Genomic DNA, 14,865 nt, shown 5'->3' on the forward strand with positions numbered 1-14,865 from the left:
ACGGTAACCTAAAATCAATTTTTTTTCCATTTATAGCCATAATTTTTTTTACATTTTCATGACATGATCACATTAAGTACAAATACTTGTATTTTCAAAGTTTTGGATTACATGTATGCATGTTGTACAAGGTCTATGATTGGACCTGGTCCCGTCACGCATGCTGCTAAGAGCGCCACAGTCCGCAGTATTCGGTTTGAATTGTGGCACACACATGACCACCGGCACAAGAAAATAGTCATAGTGAATAAGTGGTGCGACCATAAGCGGCGCCATGTCTATTACCCTGTTTCCATGTAACGGCGGCTGCTGTATGTAATGATAATGAATTATTACTTTGGCCCAGACTAAATTGTCCGTACTGTAACCCCATTGGTTACAATAAAACAAAACACAACCAATTTTATATAACAATAAAGTTTTATATAACAATCTTTAAATAAAGAAAAATATTAAGAATATAAATAACCAAAGCCCCCAAAAAACAAAGAAAAAAAAATAATTAAGGTGTTTTTTGAGCTTTTGGAGCAGTCCATCCAGGGCCTTTTGGTTGGCCTCCTCCGTTAGGGTCAGCTCATAGGAGAATTGGAGTTTCAGCTCCCTTATCTTTCTCATGTGCAGCTCCCTCAACTTTTTCATCCTTTCACACTGCTCCCGCTGCACTTTTTGAATTTCCTTAATCAAGTTGTTGGTCGCTGTAAAAGTAAAGGAAATACAAATTTAAAATGTACTTTAAAAGGCAATCATTGTTTGGTGTATAAAGCAGATGAAGTCCTGTCTGACCCAGGAAGAAGTACATCAGCGACTTAAAAAGATTAAAATAGACAAACCGCCAGGACCGGATGGCATACACCCCCGTATCCTAAGGGAATTAGGTAATGTCATAGCTAGACACTTATTTCTGATATTTGCGGACTCTATACTGACAGGGAATGGCCCACAGGATTGGCGCATAGCAAATGTGGTGTCAATATTCAAAAAGGGTCCAAAAACAGAGCCTGGAAACTATAGGCCGGTAATTTTAACATCTGTTGTGGGTAAACTGTTTGAAGGTTTTCTAAGAGATGATATCTTAGAGCATCTCAACGGAAATAAGCAAATAACGCCATATCAGCATGGCTTCATGAGGGATCGGTCATGCCAAACTAATGTAATCAGTTTCTATGAGGAGGTAAGTTCTAGACTTGACAGCGGTGAATCAATGGATGTCGTATATCTGGACTTCTCCAAAGCATTTGACACTGTACCACATAAAGGGTTAGTATATAAAATGAGAATGCTCGGACTGGGAGAAAACATCTGTATGTGGGGAAGTAACTGGCTGAGGGATAGAAAACAGAGGGTGGTTATTAATGGTACATAGAGATGTCGCAAACATAAAATTTTCCGTTCGTGAACGGGAATTTCTGCAAATGTTCGCGAACAGGCGAACAGGGCGAACCACTATTGACTTCAATAGGCAGGCAAATTTTAAAACCCACAGGGACTCTTTATAGCCACAGTAGTGATGGAAAAGTTGTTTCAAGGGGACTAACACCTGGACTGTGGCATGCCGGAGGGGGTTCCATGGCAAAACTCCGATGAAAAATTACATAGTTGACGCAGAGTTGGATTTTAATCCATAAAGGGCATAAATCACCTAACAATCCTAAATTATTTTTGAACAATGTGGTTTAAAACATCCAGTGTGTGTATACGATCAGGTAAGATGTTGTATCGATCAGGTAGTGTAAGGGTTACGCCCACTTCACAGACATTGACAGACCAAACCCCCCTTTTAATGCACCGCAAACAAACGCAAACAGTCCATTTGCCCAACCGCAAACTTCCCATTTGCACAAGGTTGGATACCAAGCTAGCCATATCCCGTTGATGTCATTGAAGGTTTCTTCCTCCACTTAGCCACGTACAACACCAAGGGTCCCCGAAAGGTGAATTGTATTGATTTTTCGAACGGGGAGATTGCGTCTGCGCCGTGCAATTTACTGTCACACCCGATATGAGTGCTATTTTCTGTAGTACTATTCTCATCGGTTTAATCCCTGTTACGTCCTATATCAGGGATTGCCGTTTGTGAAAAAAAAACATTAGGCCGGGTACCTTCGACTACCTTCACAGTGACACACCAAACTCTGATACACCAAACTGAATTGATTTTAGGAATCGGGAGATGGAAAAAGCAGCTTGGTCGGTCCTCTTACTCCCAAGTTGGGGCACTGCACGTGCACGGAGCAATGTGCTGTGACACCCTATATGAGTGGTGTCTTAACTAGTACTATTCCTATCAGTTTAATCCCTGTTACGTCCCCTATCCGGGGGCGTGTGTCGAATTGATTAATCATTGTCGAATTAACGAACCATTACGACATCCTGGAATAATTTAGTTCTGAGCTTTGTACTTGATTTGTATTGGAATTGATGGGGTTTTTTAAATTGTCTGCATTATTTCTAATAAACTATTAAGAGACTTTATTATGATTTTTTTTTTATTTTATGTATTAAAAACCCATACAACTTAAAAAACAAATAATAATGTTTTTTCTATGTAAAATTATCCAGCCGATCGCTTTTAGTCTGATCATAATGACGTAACAGCCTTATCTGGGGTGTGGCAACATTGCCAATACACTCATAGAGGTGATGATCGCTTCATTGTGATACGCAAGCACCTTCACCACAACAAGGTAACGATCACGAAGAGGAATTGACACTTGTATGTGCCTTTTTTTTTGTTTTGTTTTTGCAGCCACAGTGCAGCACCAGAGGCCAGAAAAATTAGGGATGTACACATGCCTGAAAAACTAGGTATTGTTGCAGCCGCTGTTGTAGCAGCGGCCGGAAAAATTTATGTTTTCCAGGCAGAAAGGTGACTAAAACATTGCGGCTTGAACCCTAGTTGGTGGCGGAGAATTCACAAAAGTCATCCGGTATGCAGACATTAAATACAGCAGCATGGGGACCATTTTGAGGCCAAGGCATGTCATCAGGCCTTTTGTTAGTCAAACGTATCCCCCAATGTCAGTCCCTTCGGGATCCATGCCTCATTCATCTTAATGAAGGTGAGGTAATCAACACTTTTTTGACCGAGGCGACTTTTTTTGTCAGTGACAATGCCTCCTGCTGCACTGAAGGTCCTTTCTTTTTTTTTTTTTTTCTTTTTTTTTTTTTTTTGAAAAATAATGGAAGCTTTAATCATTATTTTTTTTTTTTTTTTTTTTTTTTTTTTTAACTCTTTTATTGAGTAATATCGCAGTTACAAGAATAAGGTATCATGATAGTAGAGACGACAATAAGTCTCCAGCAGATTACATTCAGTACTGCAAAGAGCAATATTGCAAAAGACATTACATCAATAAAGGGGATAGGGGAGAACATCTGGTCACATGTTAATGTGTTAATTTAGGAGAGAGTCCACTGACATGTGGGTATCCCTTCCTTAAGACAATTTTATCACCTGAGGCGGGTTAGGCAAGCGATCTCTTGTAGTCGCGAAACTGCAATGTAGTATATAAATGGTTGAAATTGACATACTTTCTCAAAAGCTTTATCTCCCGTCAGAGGGAGTAAGCCCTCATGAGTTTTGGGTCGTATATCCTCTAAAGGACTTCCACTCCTTCCATGTCTTGTCGAATTTATGGTGAGATCTTTCTTCCCAGGAGGAAATCTCCTCAAGACGAAATATCTGATCGATCTTAAGGAACCATTGCTCCATAGTTGGGACCTCAGGAGAAAGCCACATAGTTGGGACCAAGAGTTTGGCAGCACTTAGCAGGTATTTAAACAGTTTCAAATTGGGATTAGATGAGGTTGAAGGGAATAGGTTCAGAAGGGCTATTTCAGGAGAGGCAATGGTAGTTGGATCCACAGATCTGGTTACCTTGTCTGAATATTTTTTCCCACCAGGTTAGAATTTTAGGACACCTCCACCATATATGTATGTATGAGCCCCTGTCCTCGGAGCACCTCCAGCACGTATCAGAAGCCGAAGCAGTGTATAGACAAGTTTTATCCGGGGTTTTGTACCACCTTGAGATTATTTTATAATTATTCTCTTGAGTCCTCACGCATCTGGACGCTTTATGTGGGGAGATATAGATTTCATGGATTTCGTTCCCTTGAAAGGTTTTGTTTAGATCTTTTTCCCACAAGCGTATAAAAGCAGGGACTAACAAGGAAGGAGGGTCTCTTAGTTTCTTATACAGTTGAGAGATGATTTTACGTGGGGTCTGGGCTTGAGAAATAACACTCTCAAACCACGTAAGAGGTCTGAGAAGGTTGCTTAATCTACCATGTTGGGCCATGTAAGCTCTGAGGAAGTATATTAAATTAAATCTTGAAGAGGGAATCTCCAGTAAATTGTGCATGTCGTCAACGGAGATAAGAGAGTCTTCTTGATATAGTTCTAATATCTTAACTCTTGACAATCTAACCTTAGTTGGGATACTGTCCCTCAGAGCTTGGGGAGCCAGATCAAAAATATCTTTAACAGATAGGGTTGGAGATGGAAGAGGAATACCATTATAAGATCTCTGCAGGGAGTTCCAAGCTTGAAAGGTTGCTTTCATGGCTGGCGAAATGTTAGGTCCTGGAGGGATACAGGATAAATTACCCATTAGAAACCCTGAGAAAGGTGACCCCAATAGGGATTGCTCCATTGCGACCCAAGATTTATGAGGAGGGCATCTCAGCCAGTCCACCACTCTTGCCAAAAGAACCGCTCTGCCATATATTTCCGGGTCTGGCAATGCAATTCCCCCCTTCTCTTTAGAGTGCGTTAAGGCTCTATATGAAATCCGCGCTCTCTTCCCTGACCAAATAAAGGATCTGAACAGAGAGCGAAGGGAAGCGTAATAAGTAGAGGGTATGGGTATGGGGAGTGTTTGTTGAAGATATGTCAATTTAGGTATGACCAAAGACATTAGTATGTTCTTCCTCCCGAACCATGACAGAATAGGGATGTCTAACGTTGTCAGATCAGTTTTGATTTTCTGTAGAAGGGGAAGATAATTCAAGTTGAAGAATTGACTGGGATCTGTGCCAAGTTTAACACCCAAAAATGTTAAATGGGGGGAGGACCAGTTAAAGGGTGAATTTTTTATTAAGTGCTTCTTTAGAGTATTAGAAATGCCTGTAGAAATTATGAGCGATTTATTATGGTTGATTTTAAGGTTGGAAAAGGAACCAAAATTTTCTATATGTTTATAGAGCCTAGGAAGGGCCAAAGATGGATTATGAATCATTATTAACATATCATCCGCGAATGCGGCAATTTTGTGATGCTGGTCACCAAGGGTTATACCGTGTATGTCATTGTCTAATCTAATAAGTTGCAGAAGTGGTTCTAAGGTCAATACAAATAGGAGGGGAGATAAGGGGCAACCCTGTCGCGTGCCGTTACTTATTCGGAAGGGGGCTGAAAGGGTGTCATTAACTATTATGGAGGCTGATGCATTCAAATACATAGCATGGACTGCCTGGACAAAGTGGGGAGGGAAGTTGGCAGAGTTCAAAACCGAAAACATGAAGGCCCAGCTAACCCTATCAAAGGCCTTCTCAGCGTCTGTGCTGAGAAGGACCAGAGGTAGAGCCCGCTTCTTAACAAAGTGGAGGATATTAAGAACCCTGGCTGTGTTGTCCTTACCTTCTCTGTTTTTAATGAAACCAACCTGGTCTCTATGGATCAGATTCGGAAGGATTTTAGCTAATCTATTAGCTAGCAATTTTGCTAAGAGCTTAAGGTCTATGTTGAGCAAAGAGATAGGTCTAAAACTGGAGCAAAGAGTGTGGTCTTTGTCTTCCTTTGGGATCACTGTGATGTTGGCTCTAGTCATGTCTCCAGTCAACGGAACTCCCTGCAGAGATGCATTAAAAATGGGCAGTAGGTGGGGGATTAGTATGTCATGAAAAGTGCTATAGTAAGGGATCGGTAGCCCATCTGGACCTGGGCATTTGCCTTTGGGGGAATCTTTGATGACCCCTAGTACTTCTTCCGGAGTAAAGGGGGCAGAAAGCTGGAGCCTATCTAAGTCCGTTAGTTGCGGGAGATTTAAATCTTTTAAAAAGAGTAGATGTTCAGGGTCTGACTCTATTCCCCTCTCGGACTGGCCCGAGGGGTGTAGGTTGTATAGGGAATTATAGAAGTCTCTAAAGAGGGAGGCTATGTGATCCGAGTTAAAGGTCAGGGAACCATCCAAGGTTTTCATTTTATGAACATGGTTGGCGAGTTTTCTCCGTTTAAGTCTTTGCATCATGAATCTAGAGGCCTTATTACCATGCGTGAAAATTTTTTGTTGTGAGTGTAAGAAATACCTCGCGGATGATTCATTCAGAAGGTTTTTGAGTGAGGCTCGGCAGGTATTAAGCTCAGCTAAATGTGATTGCAGTAGGGATTTCTTGTGGGTGCTTTCCAAATGTCTTATTTTTTCATGTAACTCGTCTATTTGTTTCAATCTCACTTTTTTTAAATGGGACCCTATACTAATGCAGTGACCTCGAATGAAAGCCTTATGGGCATCCCAGATTGTATGAGCAGTAACATCTGGAGTGCAGTTTGTGTCAAAGTAGTTCACTAAGAGGGTTTTTAAGCGAAGTTTGGTGTCATTGAGACCCAGGAGTCTTTCATTAAGGCGCCAGTTTCTAATAGGGTGGCTTTTTGGTAGGAATTAAAAAGCTAAAAATACAGGGGCATGGTCCGAGATGGTGATGGACCCAATTTCCGCTTCAGAACAGTGCTGGAGATGCTCCTTAGAGACAAACACGTGATCTAGACGCTGATATGATCCGTGGACCTGGGAAAAGAAAGTATAATCCCTTACCTCTGGATGGAAGGTGCGCCAAACGTCAACTAGATGTGACCTGGCTAAACTGTTTAAAATAGATCTAAGGGCCTTTTGGGATTGGGCCGACTTGTGTGACGAAGAGTCTAAGAAAGGGTTGAAAACTAAGTTAAAGTCACCTCCCAGAAAGGTGATTCCTTCCCTGAATGACTCAAGTTTCTTCAACACTGCGATCAACCAATGGGTTTGATTGGTGTTAGGGGCATATATATTCATGAAAGTGTATAGATTCGGACCTATTGTGCCTTTAATCATGAGAAATCTACCCTCCGGATCACAGACTTGATCTCCTAGTATGAAAGGGACTTTTTTGGGGAACCCAATACTAACACCTCTAGAATTGGATGAGGGGGAACCGCTATGGAACCAGTTAGGGAATAAGGAGAAGGAGAGGTTGGGAAGGTGGTTTAATCTGAAATGCGTCTCTTGGAGAAAGGCAATGTTTACTTTATCTCTTTTCAGGATCCCAAAGATGTGGCTCCTCTTTGAGGGAGAGTTGCAGCCCTTTACATTAAATGAGGCTAGTTTAATGGCCATCATAAGAGCATGTAAAGGTCCTGCAAAGCTGAATCAACACCTTCATGACATAGACTTGTAAGGAGATTTTAGAGTTGTACTTATCTCTTGCAGTTCGCCGGATTCTGGAAAAGAGCATCCGCCTCAGGTGAATAATGGGGATTCTGTTGGTGAACCAAGAAAAACAAAACATAAGAAAAACATAATTGACAGGGGAAACTTGAAAACAGGGGTGAGAATGCGGCATGTTAATGCCAATATAAGATTGGAGGGGGAGAATGGTTTAACACCAGTAAATGACCACCACTTCACATGAAGTAAAGGCAAATATGCCGTAATCTATTTGTTACCAGTAAAGGTTATCTAAATAAGGGCCATGGACACAAAAAATGGGATTATATGAAGAAAGAAGGGAGAACGTACGGAAACATGAGGAAAGGTATAGGGGGGTAGGGGAGGAGGGGGGGGGGGTAAGGGGAGAGAGAAGGAGGGGGGTGCATAAGAGTAAGGAAAGGATAAGAGTAAGAGAGGAGAAAAGTATTACAATAGTTCCCTTTCCCACAGAGAAAACTTAATCAGGACCATAGAAGAAGTTTCAAATTAGACAAGCTAATGTATGAATCTCAGACTGATTAGAAGAGGGGGGAGGGAGGAGCTCCTAAGTCCACTTAGGATGAGTAGAGCGGATAGGGGTATGATGTCCCCTGCAGGACAGTCTTGAAAATGGATGGGAGACCGTCTCTCAGTTTAGGAAAATCTTGCATCAAGAACACAGAGTATAGCATGCAAGCTTTACGTAATACTAGAGTCTCTTGCAGGAGAATATGAGAGGGAGAAGTCGCATGAAGTAGTGGGAGAGTCAGCGATCTTCTGAGGTGATGCGTCTTGGTGTAAGGGATTGGTTTATTTTCTTTTGTCGGCGCGACTTCGGAGTGTCTTTAGTTTCAAAAGCAGCATGTTTAGGTAACTCCGGTAACATCGCCAGATCTCGCACCATGTCCCAATCCTCTATATGTAAAGGGGGTATATCCAGCATATCGTAGATTGGATCCAAGTCAGAGTGAGCTCTGATGTTGATTCTCCTGCCATTGATTGAAAAAGACAGTCCGAACGGAAAGTTCTATCTGTATAGGATTTTCTGATTTCTAAGCCACTCCGTCAGGGGCTTTAAAGCTTTTCTTTTCTGAAGTGTGATAGGAGCCAGATCTTGATAAATTGTGATGGCCTCTCCGTTGAACTTAACTCCTTCGGGCCTGCGCGCTTTACTCAAAATGGCTTCTTTATCTTGAAAACGTAGGAAGCGGCATATGATATCTCTGGGGGGATCGTTTGCGCCCGGTTTTGGGCGAAGAGCGTGGTGGGCCCTTTCAATTATAAGAGGGTCCGGGCAGTCCTGGCCTAGTAACTCAAGGCAAATGGTTCTAACAATGTCCGGTATTTCGCGCGGGGAGTCTGTTTCAGGGACGCCTCTGAACCTGAGGTTATTCCTCCTACCGCGGTTTTCCTGGTCTTCTAGGGCATTATATACCGCATTGAGGTGAGTCTGACACGTAAGTAAGCTTGAAGATGATGCAGCTTGGAAGTCTAACATAGCTGCTTGCGTTTCTTCTAAAGCTTCAACTCTGTCTCCTACGTGCTTAATGTCTTCCCTCAGGGAGGAGATCTCACCTACCAGGGGCAGCATTGCTTTCTGTAGGGCCAGGTCAAGGTAATTCCTCGAAATCGGCAGGTGCTTGCGGCTCTTGGCACCGTCAGTGTCGCTCGTGTCTTCCTGCGCATCGGGGTCTTGCTCTGGAGCTTCTCTGCAGGGAGCCGGCGCCATCTTAGATTCTTTAGCCACATAGATAGCGGCTGCTTTCTTAACGAAGCGATCCATATCTCCGCCCGAACCCTGAGTTCTTTTGGTGCTGGGATGAGTCACCGGTCCTCTGCTGACCTATTTTTCCCATTTTTTAGTCCGGGGTCTTAAGTAAGCTATCGTGAAGTGGCGTCCTTCTCACAGAGCTCAGACGCAGACGTCCATAACGGTCTGGCGCTAGCTCCGCCCCCCTGAAGGTCCTTTCTGACAGGACACTTGAAGAGGGGCTGGCCAGAAGTTCTATCGCAAACTGGGATAGTTCAGGCCACAGGTCAAGCCTACACACCCAATAGTCAAGGGGTTCATCGCTCCTCAGAGATATCTGAAGTTAAGGCAAGGTAGTCTGCTACCTGTCGGTCGAGTCGTTCTCTAAGGCTGGATCCCGAAGGGCTGTGGTCGATGTGTAGGACTGAAAAATCTCAGCATGTCCTCCATCAACAACACATCTGTAAAGCGTCCTGTCCTTGCCACCGTGGTCGTGGTAGGAGGAGGATTACTTTCACCTCTTCCCCTGTTAGATTCCCGTTGTGCTGTGACATCCCCCTTATAAGCTGTGTAAAGCATATTTTTTAGTTTGGTTTTGAACTGCTGCATCCTTCCTGACTTCCGGTAATTTGGTAACATTTCCGCCACTTTCTGCTTATACCGGGGGTCTAGTAGCGTGGCCACCCAGTACAGGTTGTTCTCCTTCATCCTTTTTATACGAGGGTCCCTCAACAGACATGACAGCATGAAAGATCCCATTTGCACAAGGTTGGATGCCGAGCTACTCATTTCCCGTTCCTCGTCCTCACTGATGTCATTGATGGTCTGTTCTTCCCCCCAGCCACGTACAACACCACGGGTCCCAGATAGGTGACAACAATGAGCACCCTGGGATGCCTGCTGTGGTTGGTCTTCCTCCTCCTCAAAGCCACATTCCTCCTCTGACTCCTCTTCCTCATACTCCTCTTCCAGCGTTGCCGCAGATCCGGCAAGCGATGATGACAAAGCTGTTTCTGGTGGTGATGGTGACCACAACTCTTCCTCTTCACGCTCATCTACAGCCTGATCCAGCACTCTTTACAGGGCACGCTCCAGGAAGAAAACAAATGGGATGAGGTCGCTGATGGTGCCTTCGGTGCGACTGACTAGGTTTGTCACCTCCTCAAAAGGACGCATGAGCCTACAGGCATTGCGCATGAGCGTCCAGTAACGTGGCAAAACAATTCCCAGCTCCGCAGAGGCTGTCCTAGCACCCCGGTCATACAAATACTCGTTGACGGCTTTTTCTTGTAGAGTTACTGAATGTCCCTATATTACAGGTAGGTGTAATACATCACCCTGTACAAAAGTGTGCAGCCACTGCTGCTGATGCCACCCTCCCCACTCTGTCAGTTGAGCCCCTTACTTGAATCTTGGTGCTCTGCCTAGTTAATTACATGGCGAAAAAACTAGACCTTTCTGTAACAGTGATCTGTAATACTGACGGCATGTAACGGTACAGCTAACAGAAGGGATTAGCTATGATCTTGGTGCACTGCACACTCATGTACATGGTGTTAAATTGTAGCAGAGTCTGTGGTTTAGCAGTCTCCTATGCTCTCCCTCCACTCTTCCTGCAGTTTAACTTCTAAACCTTCACATAGAGCTTTGTGCCACCAAGTTGGAAGAATATGATTAGTCAGATTGGCCTTGTTATACCTAATTTATAGCAATTTGTGACAAATTAATTTGTAATTAATTGAATTTCTTGTTGAATTGGCTGAATCAAATTTTTCTAAACTTGGCTCATCTCTTATTATAATCATGTTAATATAAAGCACATGAAGTTAGAGTGTATTTCAAGAAGTTAGAAATTGTAATTTATCAGTTTTTTGTCTCTTGTCTCTCCCTGCTCAGGAAGCAAGGGGCAGTATGTGAGGGGCAAAACAAATATATTCCACTCCAGGGATATAAGATTGAGGACTGTTAAGTGATTTAGTTGAGGAAAGGATATTTTATTTTCCAAAGTCTTAAAGAAATGTTTATATTGTGCTATACAGAGACACATTGTATGGTTTATGTATAATATTTAAAGGCTATGCACACCTCTAGGGGCAATTTTTTATAAGCTAAAAATATATTTTTTGAATTGGTCTCTATTACAAACACGGAGACCTTTTTCTCTTTACAGGGCTGAGATGGTCTAGTAGAGGGATCTGAATTTTCTGTCTGCTCCGTCAGCCAGCTCACCTGATGGGCTCCTTATCCCTGCTCTCTGACATTATATACACTCATTACAGCTCAGTTCTTATCTAATAAGTATTTACGACCTCTTAGTAATTTCGAGATAAGGATATTAGATGACTGGCGCAAAGTGAAAGTAAAAAATAAAGTACTATTTACACAGCTGAACAAAAAGTTAACCCTTTTTGACAGAAAGGCTTAATATTTTTAATAAAGGCCAATTGAAAAAAAAATTTTTAGCCCAAAATGAGTAAAATTGAAACATTAAAAGTGTGCCTCCAAAGGTGTCCATAGCCTTTAAACCTTTAAAAAGAAATCTGTACTGATATAGGGGCAATTAAAGATTTACTGTACTTTGAAAAATCTGTAGCAAGTACATGCTCCTCCCCTTGATTTCAAAGCACAAACCAGAAGAAACATCAAATATGGTAGGCAGACCAAAAAGCATGATGTATGATGAGGAAACAAAATGGCGGACTATGTCTTTAAATGTTAAAGAAGAATATGAAAACAAAATGTTTCTTTAGGAACAAGTGTAAATATAAAACTGATATGTAACAGTAATTCGCCAGGTATTATTTTTCTTACAAATTAATAAAGCCCAGGAGAATAATTATGAGTCTCTCATAATCCCGAGTGTTCAATGATGTTCTGCATTACGATATAAATAATAGAGGTGAAGCCTGAATGATGGAAAATGTGGAATCTATTGCCTGAGCTGTCATATCTGTGTCACTCCTAGAGATCTTCTTCTATGAATTTTTCTTCTTCAAAATTTTCCATTTCTTTTAAGTATGATAAAAAAATGTTAAAGATAAAATAATATATATAATAACTTTACAGTCTTTTATTTATTTTACATGTTACATGTTTTTTCCCCTCTCTCTGCATTTTGTGCCTATTTTCAGACAATATTCTTGAAATTGTTCTTGGGGAATGGGCTAAACAGTCTCTTCTAAAATGTGGTCTTGCATAGGGGACTTCTACATCACCTGGTCATTTACATGTAGCAATATATGTATGTCTTCAGTTATTGTGTTTTATTATTTCACATATTTTTTTCCACTTTCTGCATTGTGTGTCTTGTTTTAGCTTGTAGAAATCTGAAGCATTAAATGATGTCTTGTTTTCTGTTCTCTATCTACTTTATTTATTGATTTTACATTATTTTAAAATGTAACTCGCTTAATTCATTCCAGGCTATGCTTCTACCAAATATTTCCATGATTGCAAAAATCCATTTGTTAGGATTTCAAAGCTCACAGAATCTAAATTACGTTCTCTTTACCATTTTCCTTATTGTCTACTGTCTGACGTTATGTGGAAACCTCCTCATGGTAACCCTGGTGACACACATCAGAGAACTTCACCAGCCCATGTACTTTTTCCTCACACAACTGTCTATAGCTGACAGTCTTACTGACCACAGTCATTGCCCCCAGTCTGCTCCATGTTCTACTGCATAAAGTTGGGATCATTTCCTTTGCAGCCTGCATTGCCCAGTTATTTATATTTGTCTTCTGTGAGGTATCAGAGTGTTTTCTTCTGACAGTCATGTCTTATGACAGATATTTGGCCATCTGTAACCCATTACGTTATACCACCATCATGAATCACAATTTGTGCCTGAAGTTGATCGTCATAAGTTGGTTGCTGGGTTTTTCTGTGTCGACGGTTGAAATTACACCAACATCCTTGCTAGAATTTTGTGGACCAAACACAATTGACCACTTCTTCTGTGATATGCCTCCATTACTTGAGCTATCGTGTTCAGATACCAGTGGTGTCCAGTTGGAAATTATGTTAATATCTGCCCCTGTTCTTCTATGTGATTTTATAATAATTATAATGTCCTATAGTTATATCATCTTTGTCATCCTGAAGATTCCTTCATCTACTGGTAGACAGAAAGCCTTCTCCACCTGCAGCTCCCACCTCACTGTGGTCTCCATATTCTATGGAACAATATTTGGTGTTTATCTACTTCCAACCAAAGGACAATCATTGAATATAAACAAATTATTGTCACTGCTGTACACTGTTGGGACTCCGTTGATGAATCCTGTGATATACAGCTTAGAAACTCACACATCATTAAAACATTTGGAACATTTAAAAGTAATTTCTTGCAGAAGATACAAAAAATAAAAAATATAGAAAATTAGAACCAAGAAAATTGAAAGAAAAAAAAGAAGATACAGGTATATTCAAAAGCTTCAAACCTTGTATTTTTTTATTCAGCTTTACATTTCTTCTTTGTCCCTGCCAAATGTCATTCTCTTTGTGATAATTATTAAAATATGTCTATGTGAATAAAATATTCTAATGTAAAGGGTCATGGCTGTATGTCACAGACCACAACGTAGCTAAAGTGACCCTCTGGTATCAGAAAAACCATTGACATTGACTGGAGGACAAACAGAACACCTTCCTGCTGCACTACTTTTCATCTTCTCATCCGCAGATGTGCCAATTCCAAGGCCCTCTTTCATCCATCCAACATGGCTGCATCACTTCTCAGACTACAACCGTATACAACCTGTGAATTTTGTAGTCCAATGCACTTCCCACTAACCTCAGATCGGTGAGACTTGTTCTTGTGAGTACTGCAGGCCAATATAAGAGCAGAGTTGATCAAGCAGGAAGTGCTTTGGAGTACAAAATGCTTACAAATGTGTAAGGTAGCCCGAGAAACAATGCAGTCACCTTAGATGGTAAAAGAGAAGCCTATGAAACAGCTAATGTCAGCTGAAAAGACAAAACGCAGGGCATCAGGTTAGTGTTCTGTTCATTCCCCCATTTAGCAGATATATATTTTTTTCTTGAACTAGAGGGTCACTTCAATTTCTGGAGAAAGGGCAATAAACCGTTGAGTTTGTACTGGTCAATATGACCAAAGCTAAGGGGATTTGCTTTTTGGCCAATACAAAGTGTGAAGTGCGACGCTAAAAGGGGTGGTCTCATCACAGACAATGGGGGCATATCGCTAGGATATGCCTCCATTATCTTATACCCACACCTATATTGAGAACGGAGTGCCGAAAGTGTTGGAGGACGCATTGTGCATGTGCAGCCGCTGCCTTGTGGGGCTCCTTTCCTGATATATTCTAACAATATGCCCTCATTGTCTGTGATGAGACAACCCCTTTAAGCCTTGTTTGAATAGGCTGCTAAGAATGGAACATGGACATATATTTGTCTAAACTAAACATTTCACTACTGACAATTACTGGAAAATATGCAATGTAATATTTTAGGTTCCTTTTGGTTCCTTCCCTCTAAAGATGACCAAATTAGTTTGTTACGAACTTTGCAATTATACGGATGACAGACGAACCTGAACCTTTTCAGGTTTGTTTCAAATTAATCCATTAAAACGGCGCATAACACCATTTTACTGCACATGTCAGCTGGAAAAATGCACTAGGGAGGAAGAAGAAGTAGGGG

At 41.5% G+C, this 14,865-nt stretch overlaps 1 protein-coding gene across 1 annotated transcript; it reads left to right on the plus strand.

The window, feature by feature from the left end:
* Nucleotides 1-10,631: 10,631 nt before the first annotated feature.
* Nucleotides 10,632-13,566, plus strand: LOC122925455 (olfactory receptor 11L1-like). Its single transcript, XM_044276813.1, has 3 exons — nt 10,632-10,655; nt 12,618-12,755; nt 12,826-13,566. Exons 1-3 carry the CDS (start codon nt 10,632-10,634, stop codon nt 13,564-13,566), a joined length of 903 nt encoding a protein of 300 aa, XP_044132748.1.
* Nucleotides 13,567-14,865: the final 1,299 nt, after the last annotated feature.

The sequence above is a fragment of the Bufo gargarizans genome, chromosome 2, assembly GCF_014858855.1.
Source record: "Bufo gargarizans isolate SCDJY-AF-19 chromosome 2, ASM1485885v1, whole genome shotgun sequence".
Taxonomy (NCBI): domain Eukaryota; kingdom Metazoa; phylum Chordata; class Amphibia; order Anura; family Bufonidae; genus Bufo; species Bufo gargarizans.

Coding starts and splice junctions, on each gene's coding strand:
- LOC122925455 (XM_044276813.1), top strand. CDS start 10,632: ATGGCGAAAAAACTAGACCTTTCT. Junction 10,656..12,617: donor CGAAAAAACTAGACCTTTCT/GTAACAGTGATC, acceptor AATTCATTCCAG/GCTATGCTTCTACCAAATAT. Junction 12,756..12,825: donor TATGTGGAAACCTCCTCATG/GTAACCCTGGTG, acceptor AACTGTCTATAG/CTGACAGTCTTACTGACCAC.